Source organism: Temnothorax curvispinosus, unplaced genomic scaffold (assembly GCF_003070985.1).
Source record: "Temnothorax curvispinosus isolate PA1 unplaced genomic scaffold, ASM307098v1 QBEX01008784.1, whole genome shotgun sequence".
NCBI lineage: Eukaryota > Metazoa > Arthropoda > Insecta > Hymenoptera > Formicidae > Temnothorax > Temnothorax curvispinosus.
In genome coordinates, this window is record NW_020218564.1 from 562,507 (window position 1) to 579,644 (window position 17,138).

General features: G+C 41.8%; 1 protein-coding gene across 3 annotated transcripts in view; it reads left to right on the forward strand.

Annotated features, from left to right (window-relative positions):
* LOC112458236 (zinc finger protein castor homolog 1-like) overlaps positions 1–17,138 on the forward strand; it is a 73,225-nt gene that overhangs the window by 33,682 nt on the left and 22,405 nt on the right. For all 3 annotated transcript variants that reach the window (XM_025021743.1, XM_025021744.1, XM_025021745.1), the window contains exons 5-6: positions 12,168–12,616; positions 15,229–15,292. In XM_025021743.1, coding sequence (XP_024877511.1) covers positions 12,168–12,616; positions 15,229–15,292 — 513 coding nt within the window. The remainder of the gene's footprint in view (positions 1–12,167; positions 12,617–15,228; positions 15,293–17,138) is intronic.

Genomic DNA, 17,138 nt, shown 5'->3' on the forward strand with positions numbered 1-17,138 from the left:
TCGTTAAGAGACGTCAGATTCAAAAAGCCAGCTAACTCGACTACTATTCAACGAATCTGTCGTATCTACTGGCCGGGTTTAATTCGAGACGTTGGTAGCGAGGAAAGGAACGGCGAATCGATGGTATTAAGGAGAGGGGATCGGCGGGGGGGAGTCTGGATCAGCCTGGTTACGAGCTTTTATGTCTCCGTACCTCACTCGGGCACGTATGAGTTAGGTACGATGGTCCCCGAGGACGAATCGTTGCGAGATCGAAATCGGAGCTTCCTCCTTGAAAGCGGACAAAGAGCCCCCTTCTTGGTTGACGAGAGGCGTTAAGGATCTCAGGTGGTCGGCCAGTCGTTGAATCGAGAATTGTGATGTTTCTCGATGAAATTTATGCAAGTGGAAAACGAAAAAATTGTAAGAAAAAGAAAATGGTACTAGAACTAAGAAAACAGGTTACGTTAGTTATCATCTTAAACTTTATTTTTATTCTTAGACTTTCTAAATGATTTACACCGCAGATATAATGTTTCTTACAATTTTCTATTTTATTAGATATTCACGATTATACGTGAAACACATATCTCGCACTCGGCCGAGAATATTTCTTGTCGCGAAAAGTAGAAGAAGAAGGTGTAGAGAAAGACCAACGAATCTTGCGAGACGTTGATCGTCGCTGAATTCCCTCGGTGCGACGAGATCGTGAAACGTTTTATGAAAGCTTTTATGAAAGGCTTTACGAGCCATGGACTGAACTGGGGCCCCGAGTTCGCTTCTGCTACACACGTGCTGTCACGGCGACGAGTCCCCCTGAAACCCCGCGGGGCCCTATTCTCATCCTCCACCTCTCTTTATCTTTCCCTCTTCGCGTGGCTTCGCAACGAGCCGCGCGCGTTTTCTCTATCGATCCTCGAAAGTGCCTCGTTTTTCATCATCATCATATCCGTCGTCGATACCTCGTCTCTCGCTCGATCGCGTCTTTCTCTCTTTTCTCCTTTTCCTTTTTTTTCCGCACTCTCGTTCTTCTCGGATATATTTCATGACTGGTATTTTCCTCGGCTAAAATTTTTTCGCGACATTAAAGGATAAAAGTTAGATTAACATTTCGCGAGAGCACTGGAATGCAGATATCATTTGCATAAGAAAACGAGCGACGGCCGCTTGAATTTTCGTCTTCTCCATTTATGGTCAATTTTCTTAAAGGCTCGCATTTTTCCACTACCATTCGTACAACTATTGTCGTAGTCCGCGTCGCGTTGATGTCCGCTTCCGGGTCAATTGGATCTCCTCAGCTTTTTTGTTCTCCAATTAAGTTCTGAGTCAGAGAGCAGTGGCAAGAGGGGGACGGTGAAATTCTATTGACGTTGGACTCGGTACAGTCCTTGCAGTAGCCTGCGTTCGCGACGATTCTATGTACTTCTCGAACCTCTTTTTTTATAACCATCGACACCATCGCGATTGGAATCGTTAACGAGCTTGTCTGCGTCATGAGTCGATTATTTGCGAAGATTCAGAATTTTTCTCCGCGATTATAAATTGACGTATCGATGAACTTTAACACGGAGGCATCGACGAGTAGGAAAGCATAGAACGGTAATCAAGTTAAACCGCCGATTATAAGAAGTTATTATTCACAAGGCTGGACGTTTTTGCGAAATCATCTCGGATCGTAAAATTGAGAATGTAAATTTGCAATTTTATATTCTTTTACGTAACTGACACCGATATCGAACAGAAAAGGATTAGATTTGGATATTGTACATCTACGAGATCCTTTCCCGTTCTCGTTCATTCTCCGCGAGCGTTCTCCTTACTCTTTTTCCTCTACTCCTTGCGGCATCTTGTTTATTTTGCCCGTCAGCTCGCTGACACTTGGACATTCGTTTAAATTTAGAATTCAATAGGTTCCTTTTACCGGCCGTACTTTCGTGCCTTAACGGATTCCCCGACTCGCCGAAGATTATTTGTTTAATTCCAGCTCTACGTCGATCTCTCGCCGTTTCCCGGTCCCGCGTTTGTCGTCCTCGTCCAACGACTGTCAACCCGGAACTCGCTTCTTCTTCTTCTTGTGCCATTACTGTTTAACGCGTAACTATCTCGAGTGCGTTCCTCTTTCTTTCTTATAGACACTCTGAATAAACCGACGACAAACACCGTACGACATTACGCTTTTCAACGGTATCTTAATTATCATTCTCTTATCGTCGGTCTGTAATAAAGGAATTATCTAGATTTCCAATCATAAATAACATAGAATTGTTAAGTGATTTTATTTCAAGATATATGACCGAACAAAAAAGTGAACAAAAGTATACAGTACATAGTCAGGCTGTTAAATTTTACATTTTACTTTAATTTTATATTAAAAGAGACATAATATACATCTCAACATTGCACAAAATATTTCATAACAATATTTCATGATAGAATGGTACGATGTTTTGTTTAGCTTTGTGTGTTGTAAGTATGATATTGTATTTAGTAAATTATTTATCACAATTGCAATATTGCTACATAAATATTGCTTGATAAATTTTCGCGGTTAACAGCATTAGGATAGTGTGTCGTCTTTCTCAAAATGTTACTTTCCTCGATTGCACGACCTGGCGCAAGGAATATCACGGTGTAAGTGCATCGATCGCTTTATTACTTTATTTCTCTGTGCATCTACTCACGTCGTGCCGGCGAGGTGCGAGTTTTACGGCCGTCTTTCTTTGTGCCATCCTCGCCGACGCAACGCCGGCGACAAGTAGTTCTCGTCGAATCAATGGATTGGGATCCCACAGGCACTTCGTCGTCTCACCGTATCCTCGATAATTTTATCTTTATGAGTACCGGTTTCGCGCGCGCGTATCCCCGAGATTAGCCACCGTTATATCCGAACATGAGAGAAACTCCGTATTTGTGAAAATCGCTTTCCTTTTACGAGTCTGCGATATTTAAATATCCTTTACTTAATTCAGATATTTTTATGAAAAAGAAATATTAATTGCGCTAATTTTTATCATATATGATGTGATGAATATGATTAATTATCGCTAAGAAATTTATATATTTTTCAAATTAATTGCAAAGAATATTTTATTTGGCATTCTAATTTTTAAAATAATAAATTTAATTTAATTTATTACATATTTACAAGAATTACATTAAAATATGCAAATATGCAAATGATGAGGCGTCAGCAATAAATGATACTGTAAATTATTAACGTTATGCGCAATTTGTTTTTTCTCTAGATCTCTCTGAAATTATTGATTCATATATCGAAATTATTATTTCGTGAATGACGAAGAGAAGATTCCTATTTCCCCCCTTGTCCGCGGCACTTCTTTGTTCTTTTCATTCGCGGTGTCAATAATCGAATGAAAAAGACGACTTTCCATTAGCATTTCCATGGAGACTCCGTGGGCTTGATTAATTTTTCAAACGCTCCCACCTTCAGTTTCGTCGATGTGTGCGCTGTGATAGGGAAAGCCAAAGAAAGAAAGAAAGAGAGAGAGAGAGAGAAAGATAAAAAGACAGAGGTGCATCGTGGCCGAGAAGGCCCATTAGGCTTCACGGGCGCTGAGGCCCCGTGGGCCCCTTGTCAGTCTCCGAAAACCAGAAAGTCAGCTTGTCAAATTAATCACGGATGACCAATCCATCAGGAGGCATTCCTAGCCGAGGAGGATCTCCTTCGTCGTTGCTGTTGTCGTCGTCGTCGTCGTCGTCGTTGTCGTCTTCTTTTTTTTTTATGACCAACTACGTGGTGTTGGCCACATTATTTCTCCAACTGGTTTCACGAACTCTCAAATTAATTTTATTTGCGACAATTAAAAATGCTTATTAATTATTTCTGACTGTACATATGAAACACGAATTCAAATTGATCTTAATTATCCACGCAACGAATCGTAAACGCTATATAAAAGAAGTGGAGGTAAAGTGCATTTGTTGGTGAGAAAACCGTAACGAGAATGCTCGAGGACACGAGGGTGTCGATAACCCTTCGCACCCTTCGCGTCGGATACTGCTTTGATTTCGGAGTATCTTGAGAGGAGTTCCGCTCGTGAAAAGACTGTGACGGACAAACGAGAAAATAAGAGCAGATTATCTCGTGGGAGTGCGGATACCCGAAAACACATGGCCGGTACAGTCCAAGAAAGAAACGCAATCAGCGTTGCCCTGCATTTAAGATTTATTTTGATATGCATTCTCGAAAATACATAATTCTCTTTTCTTCTTTTTTCTCTTTATTTGTTTTTGTCAGTCGATTCGCTCATCATCGATAGATATTTTTTTGGCAGTTGTGCAAAAGTTTGTTGTGCCTTTGCCAAGTATTTATTGCAATCAATTGCCAAATTAATGGCCTACAAGTCGACTTTAGAATCGATCTGCGACGAAGAACGAGATTGAATAGTTGGTTCGTTTATATTTAAATCAATGTCTCCCCGTTCAACATAGTCATCGCGTTATTTCCTTAATAGCTTCGAATCGTCGAATGTTTCTATATTATATTTTAATCTAATTACTCTCTTTACTTGGCTAAATCTCTTTAAATCTAAGGTAAACTCTTTTGATATATAGATCATATAATTATTTTATTCTTTTCTATAATACGCAATCAATAATAAAGCATGATAAAATATAAGAAAATTTTCTTCGCGATGGACGTCAGATAAATACGTAAATGTAGCGAACGAAATATTGCCGACTCTTATGAAGGGCTTAAAGAGAAATCACGTTGCTCCGGGGCGACATTGCCAAATAAAGGGTTAAGGGCCATGCCGAATCTCAGGAGCCTTTTATCTGAGCCTGATGCGCCGGATGATGCAGGCGAGAGAAAAGACCCGCGAAAACCAGTTTGTTCAACCTAATACGGTGCCCGTGGCATCGGCGGTCTTAATGAACTTCTATTTCTCCTCTCTCTTTCTTTCTCTTTCTATCATTCTTTTGTTTTCGTTTTGTCTTTTCTTTCCATTCTTGGTTTCGTTAGTCCCAAAGACCATAGATTTTCCGCGAGGTTGTGCATTCCCTCCACCCCTGTTAAATACATTAGAAAGAGAGTAAGTTGCGAAAGGGGTCGGAAGCGAGAAACCATTAAAGACACCCCGGTTAAATATGACGGACGTAGTACCAATTATATGTGACGTGTCCTACTTTATGTCGACAAGGAGGAACGTTGCGATTCTTACTCAACAAGAGTATTCCTCGTTTAAATACAGTGTAATACAGTGAAGAACGTCAGCGGAGCATTCTTAAACCTGCGTGCTTTATGAAAACATCGCTCGCAGGGAATGTTCTAATGCGCGTAACATGAGAAAAAAAGCTCATTGCATGCTCGTTAAAAATAGTTGTCTAATTTTAATATTTAAATTCTGTTTAGGAATCATGTCGGTCAGAAAACGGGGTCTCGCGATCGAGAAGGTGAAGAAGATGGGATTCATGAAGAACAAGAGAGTGAAAGAATGAAAAGGAGAGAATGGCCCCGTGTATAACCGATTCTCGAACTCATAAATTTTAAATTATGTCAAGCAAAAAGAAAGGACGCGCGATGAGACCCGACCTCGGGTAAAATAAGAGGAACGCGTGGGGTACTCCCCTCTCTCCCCGCTATGGCCCTCGGTTGCTCCAGAAAAAGACAGAGAGGGACCAACTCACCGAACTCTGAATGCGAATAAAAATTAGAAATTATTTTCACGTAACATAAGTGGAATTATTCCTTATGCTCATTTATCTTAGCTTCTCAACGTTTTTGAAATTAGCGTCAAGGGATATTGAAGTGAATGTACAACGTAAAAATAAAATGCGTTATTTCATAAAGATGCACGCAATCAAGCAACGGAGCAACGATGCATCACGATACCATCAGGCTATAGCGATTAATTCTGACTGATTTGCATATGTGTTGGACAATCAGAGAAGATATTTCCTTCTCATCTCATCCGTCCAAACGAGAGAGAAAATCGTAAACTCAGAGCATGAGCAAAAACGGCGAGACTAAAGGCCACTGTCAGGGAATTATTAGGGTTTCTACATCGTAAGGCCCCGCTGGCAGCACAGACGGTCGGTCAGTGGTGGGGAGAAGGGCTCATTGCCTCGACACGTTTTCCATACGCGAAATCGCTTTATGGGGGTCGCTACGAAATTTCAGAGGGCCCCATTACCGCGCGTCGGGAGGGGCCCCGTCGAGTCGAATTTCCGGCATTAATTCGACATTATGCGATATTCAAATCTGTGCCGTGGAATTTTTTCAGTCTAACGAGATTCTGCCCCGTTTCTTCTCTGCTTCCCCTCTCGAGCTCGCCCAACCTCTTGTTCCCTTGTCGATGTGCGAGTCTCGAGCTCGCTCCATTATAGAAAATTGCGGAATATGCTGGAGTGTCATTTTCTTTTTATTGTCATGATAATTCTCCGCTGACCGTTCGATTATCGTGTGCGTGACAAAGCGCACCTTTGCGGATCGATTGGTACAGTTATATTTCATATATATATGTATATTATTACAGCTATTTTTTTTAAATTCTATATATATCTTTAAAATGTAGGTTGCATTTGATATTATTTAAACTTTAGAGGCTCACATCTAGCGAACCTCTCAATGTAACGAGTCGATTTAAGCCTTAATTATTAGATTTTGGTTGTGATTCTTTGCTAAGTACTTCATGTCTGTTTATCATGTATGGAGAATTACCCGAGAATTATCTCATTGGGCTCTTCGTCGAATCAGGCGCGAACGAACAGCGATCGAACGACGACGGAGGCTGACCGTGCGCGTGAGGACCGCCGAGTAGCGCGCGCGGCGTTCCTTTGTTCGCGGCCAGTTTCATTTTTCGAGTATGGAGGATAATTAATCTTGGGTGGGCATAAAAGGGTTTTCGGGTTCGGCCACGAGAAAAAATGAGCGCAGCTCTGGCGTTCGGCCGCGGCCAGTTGTTCCCTGGCCCTTTTTTCTTCCTCCCCTTCCTGCGTCTCTCTTCCCTCAGGCCCCTCACCCCTCACTCACTCCCCCCGGTGGACTCCTGCCCCCGCGCTTATTCCTCTTTCCTTTCTATCTCAACATTTCTCTCCTTCTTCCTTTCTCCTGATCTCTTTTTCCATCATCACTCTTTTCTTTCTCGTTTATCCACTTAGTTGCCTCCCACACGTAGCACCGCGGGACTCTAAACCATCTTCCGATACCCGATGTGCAACCACCCTCGCCTCCCGTTCCCTCCTTTTTCTTCCTTTTTTTCCGGAATTTGAGTCAATAAAAAATTGCTTGGAACAAAGAAACGAACGGCCGCCAATTTCTCACCGGATAATGCCCGGGCCCATTGGCCCTGGGGAGAAGGCTAATCACGACTGGGCATCTCGACTTCTGTTAGGTGTTAAAAATGGACACCGCGGGGCCCTGCGTTCTTTATCTCGCGACCGAACCATGCAGATCCCCCGATCTGCTCGCCTCGAGACGTTAAATATTAAAATTTGGAAACGTTACACCCGGTTGTGCCCACCTGAGATTCTTGCTCTCAGGCAGAAATAGAGAGGCAGTTGTGATGAAATATCAGGAGAATGGCGTGCATCAATTTTTATTTATGTTACGAGACAGTTCATGATAAATCTGAAAATATCTATCCGTTGTGCACTATAAATCATCACCTCGACTATTCCCCGAAAAGTTGATTCATCAGTTTTGTTAGATCTCGTTTTGCTTTTTTACATATCCAGTCGATTTCTTCATTCTCGACGAATGCGCGAGATCACATTTCCAGTTGAGAGTTCTCTAATGACATGAGTGCATTCACCGCGGTATATATCGTTCGCGATTATGATGAGCCGATAGGGAATCGGCGATTTATCACGGAGATACACCCGAACTCGGCTTTCTCTCAGAATTCTTCCCGATTAGGTACATTGACCACTTGATGAATCGTCCGTTGCTCGATTTGAAATCCCCGACAGGCGTTCCTTGCGAACGGCAACTTACTTCCGTTGACGATTCCGGCTTGGACGACGAGCCTAACCACGTATGTAGTTAGGCACGCGTAACGCGAGGCTCTGAACGCGCCCGTGTTTCGTTACACGACGACGAAGCGCTCGAAATTCGATTCTGGCGAGAAACAAGAAAGCCGAAGCCATTTGGCTTGCCGGTAATCTCACTTTCGTGTTTGGAATACCGAATTTACGTAACGCGGTACATCATGCGCGCGGAAGGATCGTATTGAAAATCACGCGATTGAATAATATTTCATCGATTATTATTTTATTATTTATTTTATTATTTATTTCATTATATTTCTTTTTCTTTCTCTCTTTCTCTCTCTCTCCTCTTTTTCTCTCTATACGATTCGAATTTTGCGGTTTTCTTACATACACTTTGAGATGCTGTCGTTCTTTGATCTGTTCTTAATGTTCTCACGCGGAAATTCGAGAACAGCCATGGCGGAAGAGCAGCTTTCGCAGGAAACCAGCGACAACGATTACTTAGAAAGGAGTATCCTCGTGTTTCGGTTTTCCTCTTTGGAAATGCAGCTACCTTTTGCTGTATCCCTTCCGATTCTCCCCCGAAGAGCGAACTACCCGTTCGCGCGGGGTTGAGAGAGATGAAATAAGAAGAAGAGAGTGCAACCCCCGAAGGCGCGCCTAACCCCTGCGGGTCATGGAGAGAACGGTATTTTACCGACTATTAACTCGCCTTTACCCCTGTTTCTTACCCTCGCGGTCTGGCTAAGGGATGCGGAAGGGAAGGGAAGGGAACGGAGAGTCCGCAGGCGCCGACGAGATAGAAACGAAATTGGAAAAGGTGCACGCGGAATCCCTTCGCGCGTGTATTTCTTTCCCTACTCGAGGTTCCTTGCGTAATCTCTCGTTTTTTTTTCTCGCGCTATTTTTACCCTCCCCCTTCTGCGATATTTCTCTTTCCGTTTTTTTCGGGCTTTCCGAGATGGACGCGTGCAGGTAGCGGGCCGGGTACCTGCGCGACTCCTCGAAGAGGGACAAGAAGAGAAAAGAGAAAAAACGCTAGATCTCTCCGGGGGTCACGCTCGATTTAATCCCTGAGAAAAATCGCGCGATTCCCCTCGCCTGGCGGAGTCGTCGCAGTCGATTTCGGGGGTTAACCGATTTCCCTGCGAAATTTGAAATCTGAGAGCGTTTTTTCTTACCGTTTCCCGATTTGACCTGAGCGCGATACACCCGTTTAAAGGCTTAAGTATCTCGTAAAAATGGGCTCGAGGATACGAGACGAAGTCTTGCCCCCCCTTTCCTCTTTCTTTTTTTCTTTCGCGCGACTTCCGAGGTTAGAGGGTCGAATGTCAGTCACCGTCTCTAATTTGAACACCGAGCGTATATATACGAATAATCTCATCCAGTTTGTTATTCAATCTCTATAAACGAAGATTTTGACAAGTATACATTTAACTTTATTACATTATGGTAATTCGAACTTCTGAAATCAGAAGAGTGGAACTTGTTTTGTAAAAGTGACATTCAATTCCACAATTCAAATAACTTGGATTTGTCGCTTTTAAATGAATTTGTCTTATAAAAGAAATTTTTTTACATAATTGATTCTCTCTCTTTTTCTCTATCTCTCTATTTCTTTTGCTTTTATTTCACGAACTTTAATATCTGGATTTTCTCACGAGTAATAGATTTATTTTCATTCCTGTACCGCAACACGTTATGTTTCGCACGGTGTTTTATAAACGAGGAATCTTAGAAAGATGACTCGCTGTAACATGTTTTTTACTGCGATTGTGTATCGATGGAGCATGACTCGCCGTTATATGAGACGATTTGGAGCAAAGACGAAAGGGAGAACGTCTCCGGAGGAAGAGAAACATAGAATCCCCGCGGTGCGGTATCTTCTCCAGACTGGGCCTTAAAAATCGAGTCAATTTAAGGACTTGGCCGCGAGCGAGATACAGAGAACCGCGTATATGCATGCGATTCTTCAGAAATCTCCCTCACAAGGATGAGAATTCATTTAATATACTGGAACGAGCGTCGAATCTTTTTGCGCTATTTACGACGACCCTCCTGCGTTATACATTTTTATTAATTATAATCCCTTATTAATCATATGAAGCACAAAATTCTACATTTAATCACGATACTCAAAAGGTATGGAATCGAAATCGTGCCTCGACGAATCTGAAAACTAAAAATGTTGCCAATATATATTGCGCGACAAATATTTTCCCACAATATACAATCGATTTTTTGTTTCTTCGGGGGAGTCCGTATTACGATGGATAGTCATTTTTCATCGATTGACGAAAATCGCGTCGATGGTAAGCGAACCATCCATCGTGATATAGGACACTCCATTCGTTTAATGAAAAAAAAAAGGTGGAGAGCGCGTGAAAGAGTAAAAGAAAGATTCAACCACGAAAAACGAGGAAGAATAAAATTGAAAAAAAGAGATCCAAGGGGTTTCATAATTTTAGTAGACGTCATCGATCTAACCTTCGGGAAAGGCGTTCCAGGGGGGTCCCGGAGTTTCTTTTTCAATAAAGGGATCTTTAAGCCCTTTCCCGAATCTAAGTCTACTCCTATCGTGCTCTTCTCTCGTTTTCCTCATTCCTCATCTATTCTCAAAGCTTACTTGCGCGAATAAAACGCGTCTATCTACCTGGTGTCCGCGGATTATATCCGCAGGGTAGAAATCCACTGAAACTTTACCTGTATCATCGACGAGTTGTTTGCGCGATTAGAACTTCATTTTTTATAACGGTTCATATATTTTTTAAAAACTAAAATTTTTTAAATATTTTTTAGAGAATCTTATATTTTTTGATAATATTTTACTTCTGTGGAAAGCAACTTATTAGTTTATTATAATTATCGCGCGCGGCTCAAGAAATTTTAATAAACTAAACTTGTTAAAAAATATGATATATACTTCATATGTATGATAAGATCTATTTTATTAAAAATTATCAAAAAGATTGATTAATAAACAAAAGCTATTTGATAGGATATCGAGTAGTATTACAAACTTTTATATATATATGCGTTTCCCCATATATAGAATACTTCAGAGCAGATGTACCTGCCAGCAGTCGATTACGCGGCTTTTAGAATTGAGACGTCTCAATTTCACGACTTCGAACTCAAGAAAAAACTTCCCCCGTGGTCTCTCTCTTTTACTGCTCTAGACCAACCGCATATCCCCGTGGATTCACCGCCTCTTCCCAACTTGTTATAGCTTTAGACCAATCCGGAAGCATATTACCCCTCTGTAAAGTTTTTTTGAAATTACGAAAGAACGAAAGAAAGTAATTGCGAGTATCAGTCTCGCCAGAATGCTGGCGAAGATCAGAACTCTAGAATATTTGGAAATTTTTAAATAGGTATGTAATATAGGATTTAAATTATTCGAGGCAGTGCCGAATCAATATTCTTTTATTTCATTCAACTCATTCTGTTTTTATTAATTGAAAAAATACACTCACTGAACAACAACCTCTCTAGATATATTAAAATAGAATAATTGAAATAGAATAATTAAAAATGGTAATTCAATTTAGTAATCGTGAATTGGTCCGAATGGATCATTTCCGGCCGATAGCTTACATTTTATAACGCTTCTTATCGAGACTTGAGCATTTCTAGAGCGCAAAGTTTTCGCGTTCATTTAATTTAAAAGACTTATACGAGTCTCCTTTTATCAAGCATAGATATGCACAAATTTTACTTGCTATTGCAGCGAGTTGTTATTTAATAAATAACACATGTCCGTAAGTTTTAATTGTTTTTACTCGATTCGCTTTGCGGTTTGCTTAGAAGTCGGCTTGTTTAGAAAACGCATTTATTAAAATTGGCTCCGATAAGAAGTCAAAGTTAAATATTTTATGGATCGCTCGAGATATTCCGCGGCTCTTGTTAAGCCTCACGGAGAATCGTAAATACGTCAATAACGTTGATACGTCAATATTCAGATAGCTCTTTTCCCCACTTCTCAGTTAGCTCCAATAATACATATTACGCACCTTGGATTTCTCGAGAAAAAAGTCATTTATCATTATTGATATCGAAAACGGCTTCGTCATTGATTGCGAAACCATTAAATCTATATACCAACTTTACGTTTCGTAAATTATTTTATTGTATATGTATATAATTTATTGTATTTTGAATATTTAAAAAAATTGTTTGTTATGTTTAATATGTTTTGATAGACAACGTTAAAATTTCTTTCCTTTTTCTCACAGGAAAAATGAAGGTAAAAGAGGAGAAGGACGCCTCGTCGATGGCGCCAGGAAGTCCACCCACGCCTCCGCATACCCCGCAAAGTCCGCAACGTGCAATTCCGTCTCTTGGTAATCTGTCGCAATCCTGTCAGACATCAAACGCAAACTCTCCGAATCTGCAGCAGCAGCAGCAACAACAACAACAGCAGCAACAGCAACAGCATCAATCGCAACAGCATCAATCGCAGGAACAACAGCAGCAACATCCCGTACATGCCATGTCTAATTCACCGTTAAGTCAAATACTGGTGCAAAATCCGGCATTGGCGCAACTACTGCAACAAAATCCAGCAATTTTGTCGCAGAATCCGCAGCTGGCGCAGATGCTGCAGCAGAATCTGCAGGCTCAGATGGGTAGCGTACTCTTTCAAAATGTGAGGCGGGAAGAGTCCGAGGATTCCAGTCCGAGGGTAAGTCTTTTCTTTGAAACCTAATAATTATTTTAATCTGATTCCATCCCAAAGTTCATTACACTTTAGCCGAGGTTATGGACTTGAACCTCAACTTCTTGCGAAAGTGTCATTTAAGATCTGAAACAGCAATTTTTACAATCGTTCACAAATTCTAAAGATCATTATTACGAGGAATTCGACAAAGACGCAAATGTGGACAATTATTGAACGTATTGAAGATTTCAAGTAGTTGAATTGTGTTGAATCGTCGCGAGATATTTCGTCAAAAGCCAGACAATCGCGGGCTATCCAAAAACAATACTCGCGGTGACTCAACCGACTCGAGTCATAAAGTTACTAACGGGAGCTGTGTGAGTTTAAGTGTGCTAGAATAATTCAGCGCTTCCTAGAATTGTAAGCGCGAACAATCGGTTATGATACGTCGTAATAAAAGTCGATATAGACTTCGCCTGGTGATGATTTCGCTTGTTGAATACCTTCGAGTTTTCTGTTATTTATCCAACTATTTATTTCTACAACTCGCTGGCTCAAAAAATTCCGTATTCTTGGTAAATATAAAAATTGCAAAATATTTTACAATAAAATCATTACGTACTTCTTCTATAAGCACATTTGACACTCAATTCGAAGACATTTTATCAAATTCCTTTTCTCGTAAGACGTAAGACAGAAAAATATATTTGTTATTGAAATTAAGGCAAACAGGTTTTGACGATGTAAAATTCAATATTATTGCATTATCATTAAGTTATGATCAACGATGTGATTTCGCGGTACAAATGCTAGAATACCAAAGAGGAGAGACACGAAACCGCGCGTGCAGACGATCCAGCTATGGGATCGCTGCTGTGGAATCCCATACAGGGAGAATTGAAATTATTCCCCCGATTTTTGTCGTGTCGTTTACATTATTTTCGCCTTTGAATATTAATGGGCATATGCTCTCCGGCGTTATGGCACAAGAAGTAACAACGGCGTATAATACTCGAGTCTTAACGTTATTCTATTGTTTGCAAATCAGCTCTATTGTTTTCTCATATACCTCTGTACTCTCTCGCATACCCTCTCTTTGCCTCTCTCCTTACTTCTACCCTTCCTCGTCTTCCTCCTTCTTCTCCTTCTCCACCTTTTCCTTCATCGGCGTGTCCCCGTCTTTCTCTTCCCCTTTTATCATCGTCTTTCTTTCTCTTATCGTTACCCTCTCCTATACTCTCCTCTTCTCTCTATCTCTCTTCTTCGATTCTCTTCTTCCTTCTCGTCACCACTCTTCTCGCCCCACCCCTGTCCCATTCCGATCTTTTTCTCTTTCTTTGCCCTCTTCGCGTTTCCCCCTCCGTGCCTTGGTGCACACGTCCGCATTATATACATCGTGATGCACATTATTTTCCATTTGTTTCCTCGCGTCCGCGTTTTCTCCTTGCGAATTTTTTCGTCCGCGATAAGTACATTAATTTAGAATGTATATCGCGACTATAAACGTATCTTGTTCTTCATTCCACTCTTCTCTCCTCAGAATCACGATGGGGCATGCGAAAAGATTTTCCCAACCATCCTCTCTACGTTCCCTCGACGTTATTATGCGCGATACGCTGCAATCCGTAATATTAGGCACGGAAGGTCGCCGATAATTATGAACGAGGAATATAAATGTTCGATTAGAGATTGCAGAATTGATGGAACGCAATGGTCACGTACGTGAGGCGAGTTCTATTAGATTCGATGGAATTAATCGATTGTTCCGGTGCGCGTTCGATCGGGCGCACGAGAGGTTGCATCTTGTTAGGAGTGAAGTTCACAGATCGGTACGAAGAATCTCGTCGAACGATAATGCATTGACGCGTCACAGCGTAATAGAATACGTTTATGCAGTAATTATATACGAAAAGTAATTCGAAACTTTCAATAAATTTACGCGCCGAGATAAAATTTCTTCAAGTTTTAATAACAAGTTATTTTATTCGCTCTATTTAATTCAAAGAGTAAATCAAATCGTGAATAATTTTCAAGACAAACGGAAAGCTCAACGCCGATGAAAGAAGAGGGAACGACAGCGGTAGATGGATGACGATGTAGTAACCGGTTCGTAAATTCAACGACATCGTTGGATCAGATCTTAGCTAAGGCTTCAGAAATCGTAGAGTATTCGAATAATTTGAACCGCGATGGGGCTTCCGACAAGTGTCTTCGTCCGATCTCTCTCCCTCCAAGATAGTGTCTTTTCTTAGGACTCCTGATTTTAATTTTAGTATTTGCTCGATTATTCGATAAATGTAACATCGTTTCGTAAATGAAAGAATGGAATATGCAGCGCGTCGATATATAAAAGTTAGTTACTCAAAATTGAAATACCGTGGCAGATATGCCCGTAGGTAATTTCATTACTTGGTAGCAGTAGGGTTAACGAAGGATATTAAACGGCCATTACGAGCGAGCCTAAGGCAATAACGCGATTAGTTCGCGGAATAGCCGGTCTTTTGTACAATAGATTTTACGGAAACATCTCGCGTCTACCGCGTGGGCGGCAGGGTCTCCCTTTCGCTTCGTCCCCTTCGTTCGCGTACGGCCCTGGGCACGCCGGTGCATTGTACATCGTAATGTATTTCTTTTAGGTACCGCCGACAATAGCGAGCCTGGCGGCGATGAAGGTGGAGGCAGCTGACCCGAAGGTTTCCGGTGAGTTACTATTTCCTCCTGCTGACGGAATTATCGGGATCGTAATTAGATTCGAATCGAGACTGCCGCGTTCGATGACCCTGCTTGCGCGAACAAAAGGAAGGTGAAAAAAAAAACAACGAAGCGGAAAAAGACTCGACAGTGGCGGATGCGAAATCGTCGTCGACGTTCGCCGCCGCGATCTGGTTAGTCCAGGTGATTTGTAATCGACAGCTTTAATCGTTGAACGAATCTATGATTAGAACAGAGACAATGTTGCCGATCGAACGCACGACGACGCCTGACCTTTAACGGCGTCGGGATAGAAATAATTGGTATGCGTTCGCGTTCACGTTCGCGTACGCCAGAAGTCTGGCCGCATGTATTCCGGCTGCGGAAGCGATCGGATGTGTGCGACGAATTGAACATTCGTTTGCAAAAAATTCAAGTCAAACTTGAAAGTTTTATCAGCAGCGATTTCGTTTCTTCTCGTATATCCTCGATGCAAAAATTATCTTTGCTATGAAATGTTTCCACTCAAGAGAAAATCCATTTCCGTTTCTCCTTCAAAGCGGATTTCCCAACGAGAATTAATAATCGCGACCGCTACGCGTGGAGAACAAGCCTGGAGAAATCGCGCATCCAGCGTGCACCAAGCACAGTGGGCCCGCATCTTTGAGTAATTATCGCGCATTCCTGCATGCCACGTGACAAATCTGAAGCTATACGTAAGCCGGCTCTCGAGTGCCGTCGGCTCTCCCTGCAGCCTTTATTTGTCTCGATCCTCGCGAACCCGTGAATCGTGGCGCAACCTGACGAATCGCGACCGTCCGTCGCTTTCAGTGTTTTGTACCCAGGGGCTGTTCCCCCTTTATTGGAATATCCGCCCACAGCATTATGGGAATTATCAAGGAAATGGGATGAGTGCCAACGCGGCTCCCACGAGGGGCTCGAGGGGGGGTTGCTTCGACCGCCAGTGATAAAAGAAACCCAGGATTTATCAATCTCTCTATATTTTTTCCCATACTTCTTTGAAAACTTACTTTGTGTACTCTGAATACTTCGAAATACGTAAACGCGCAATATATACCTAAATGTATATCTAAATACTTAAAGAAAAAAATCAAAGCTTTGTAGCAAGTTTTGATTTCATTAATTACTGTAAAGACTGTTTCTGTGATTAATATCCCGTGATACAGGATATTTTTAAATTAATCATTATTATGATGAAATCGGAAATCCATGATTGCGTGGAAATATTGCTCGCTGCATGCGGTAATGGATGGAGCTCTGTATTACATAAAGATGCCGATGTTTCTCCGAGGCACCATTAAGATCAATCGTTGCTCTCCCCGCCGTCATTTCACTATCGGCACGCGAACTATCATTTTTCTCGAAAAACGTTTGCAAATTATTCGTAATTTGCGGTTTGTCGCACAATTCTCGCTCGTCGAAACCGCGAAAAGATACTGCGACGGAAATCACGGCATTCACGACGAAGAAGGGTACACGCAGAAAGAACATCAAGTAGAGAAAGAGAGAGTGGGCGGCCTCCGTTGGATTTTCTCGTCCAGTGACATATTCCCACAATTTCGGATCGGCCAATCCAACGGCGGCCGGACGATATTAAACGCGTGGTGGGATCTGCTGCGAAATGGAATAAAATAAAATGTGTACGTTGTTCGCGCGCGACTAAGCAGGCAAACGCGGAGGCAAAGGGGTATCGGCGAAAGAAAGAGAACGCGGGCATGCGAGAAAAAGATAGAGACGTGAACGCATGCGTACGTGGAAAGGGAAAGAGAAAGAAAATGCTGAGAGAAAGAGATGTGGACAGAGAGAGAGAGAGAGAGAGAAGGAGAGAGAGAGA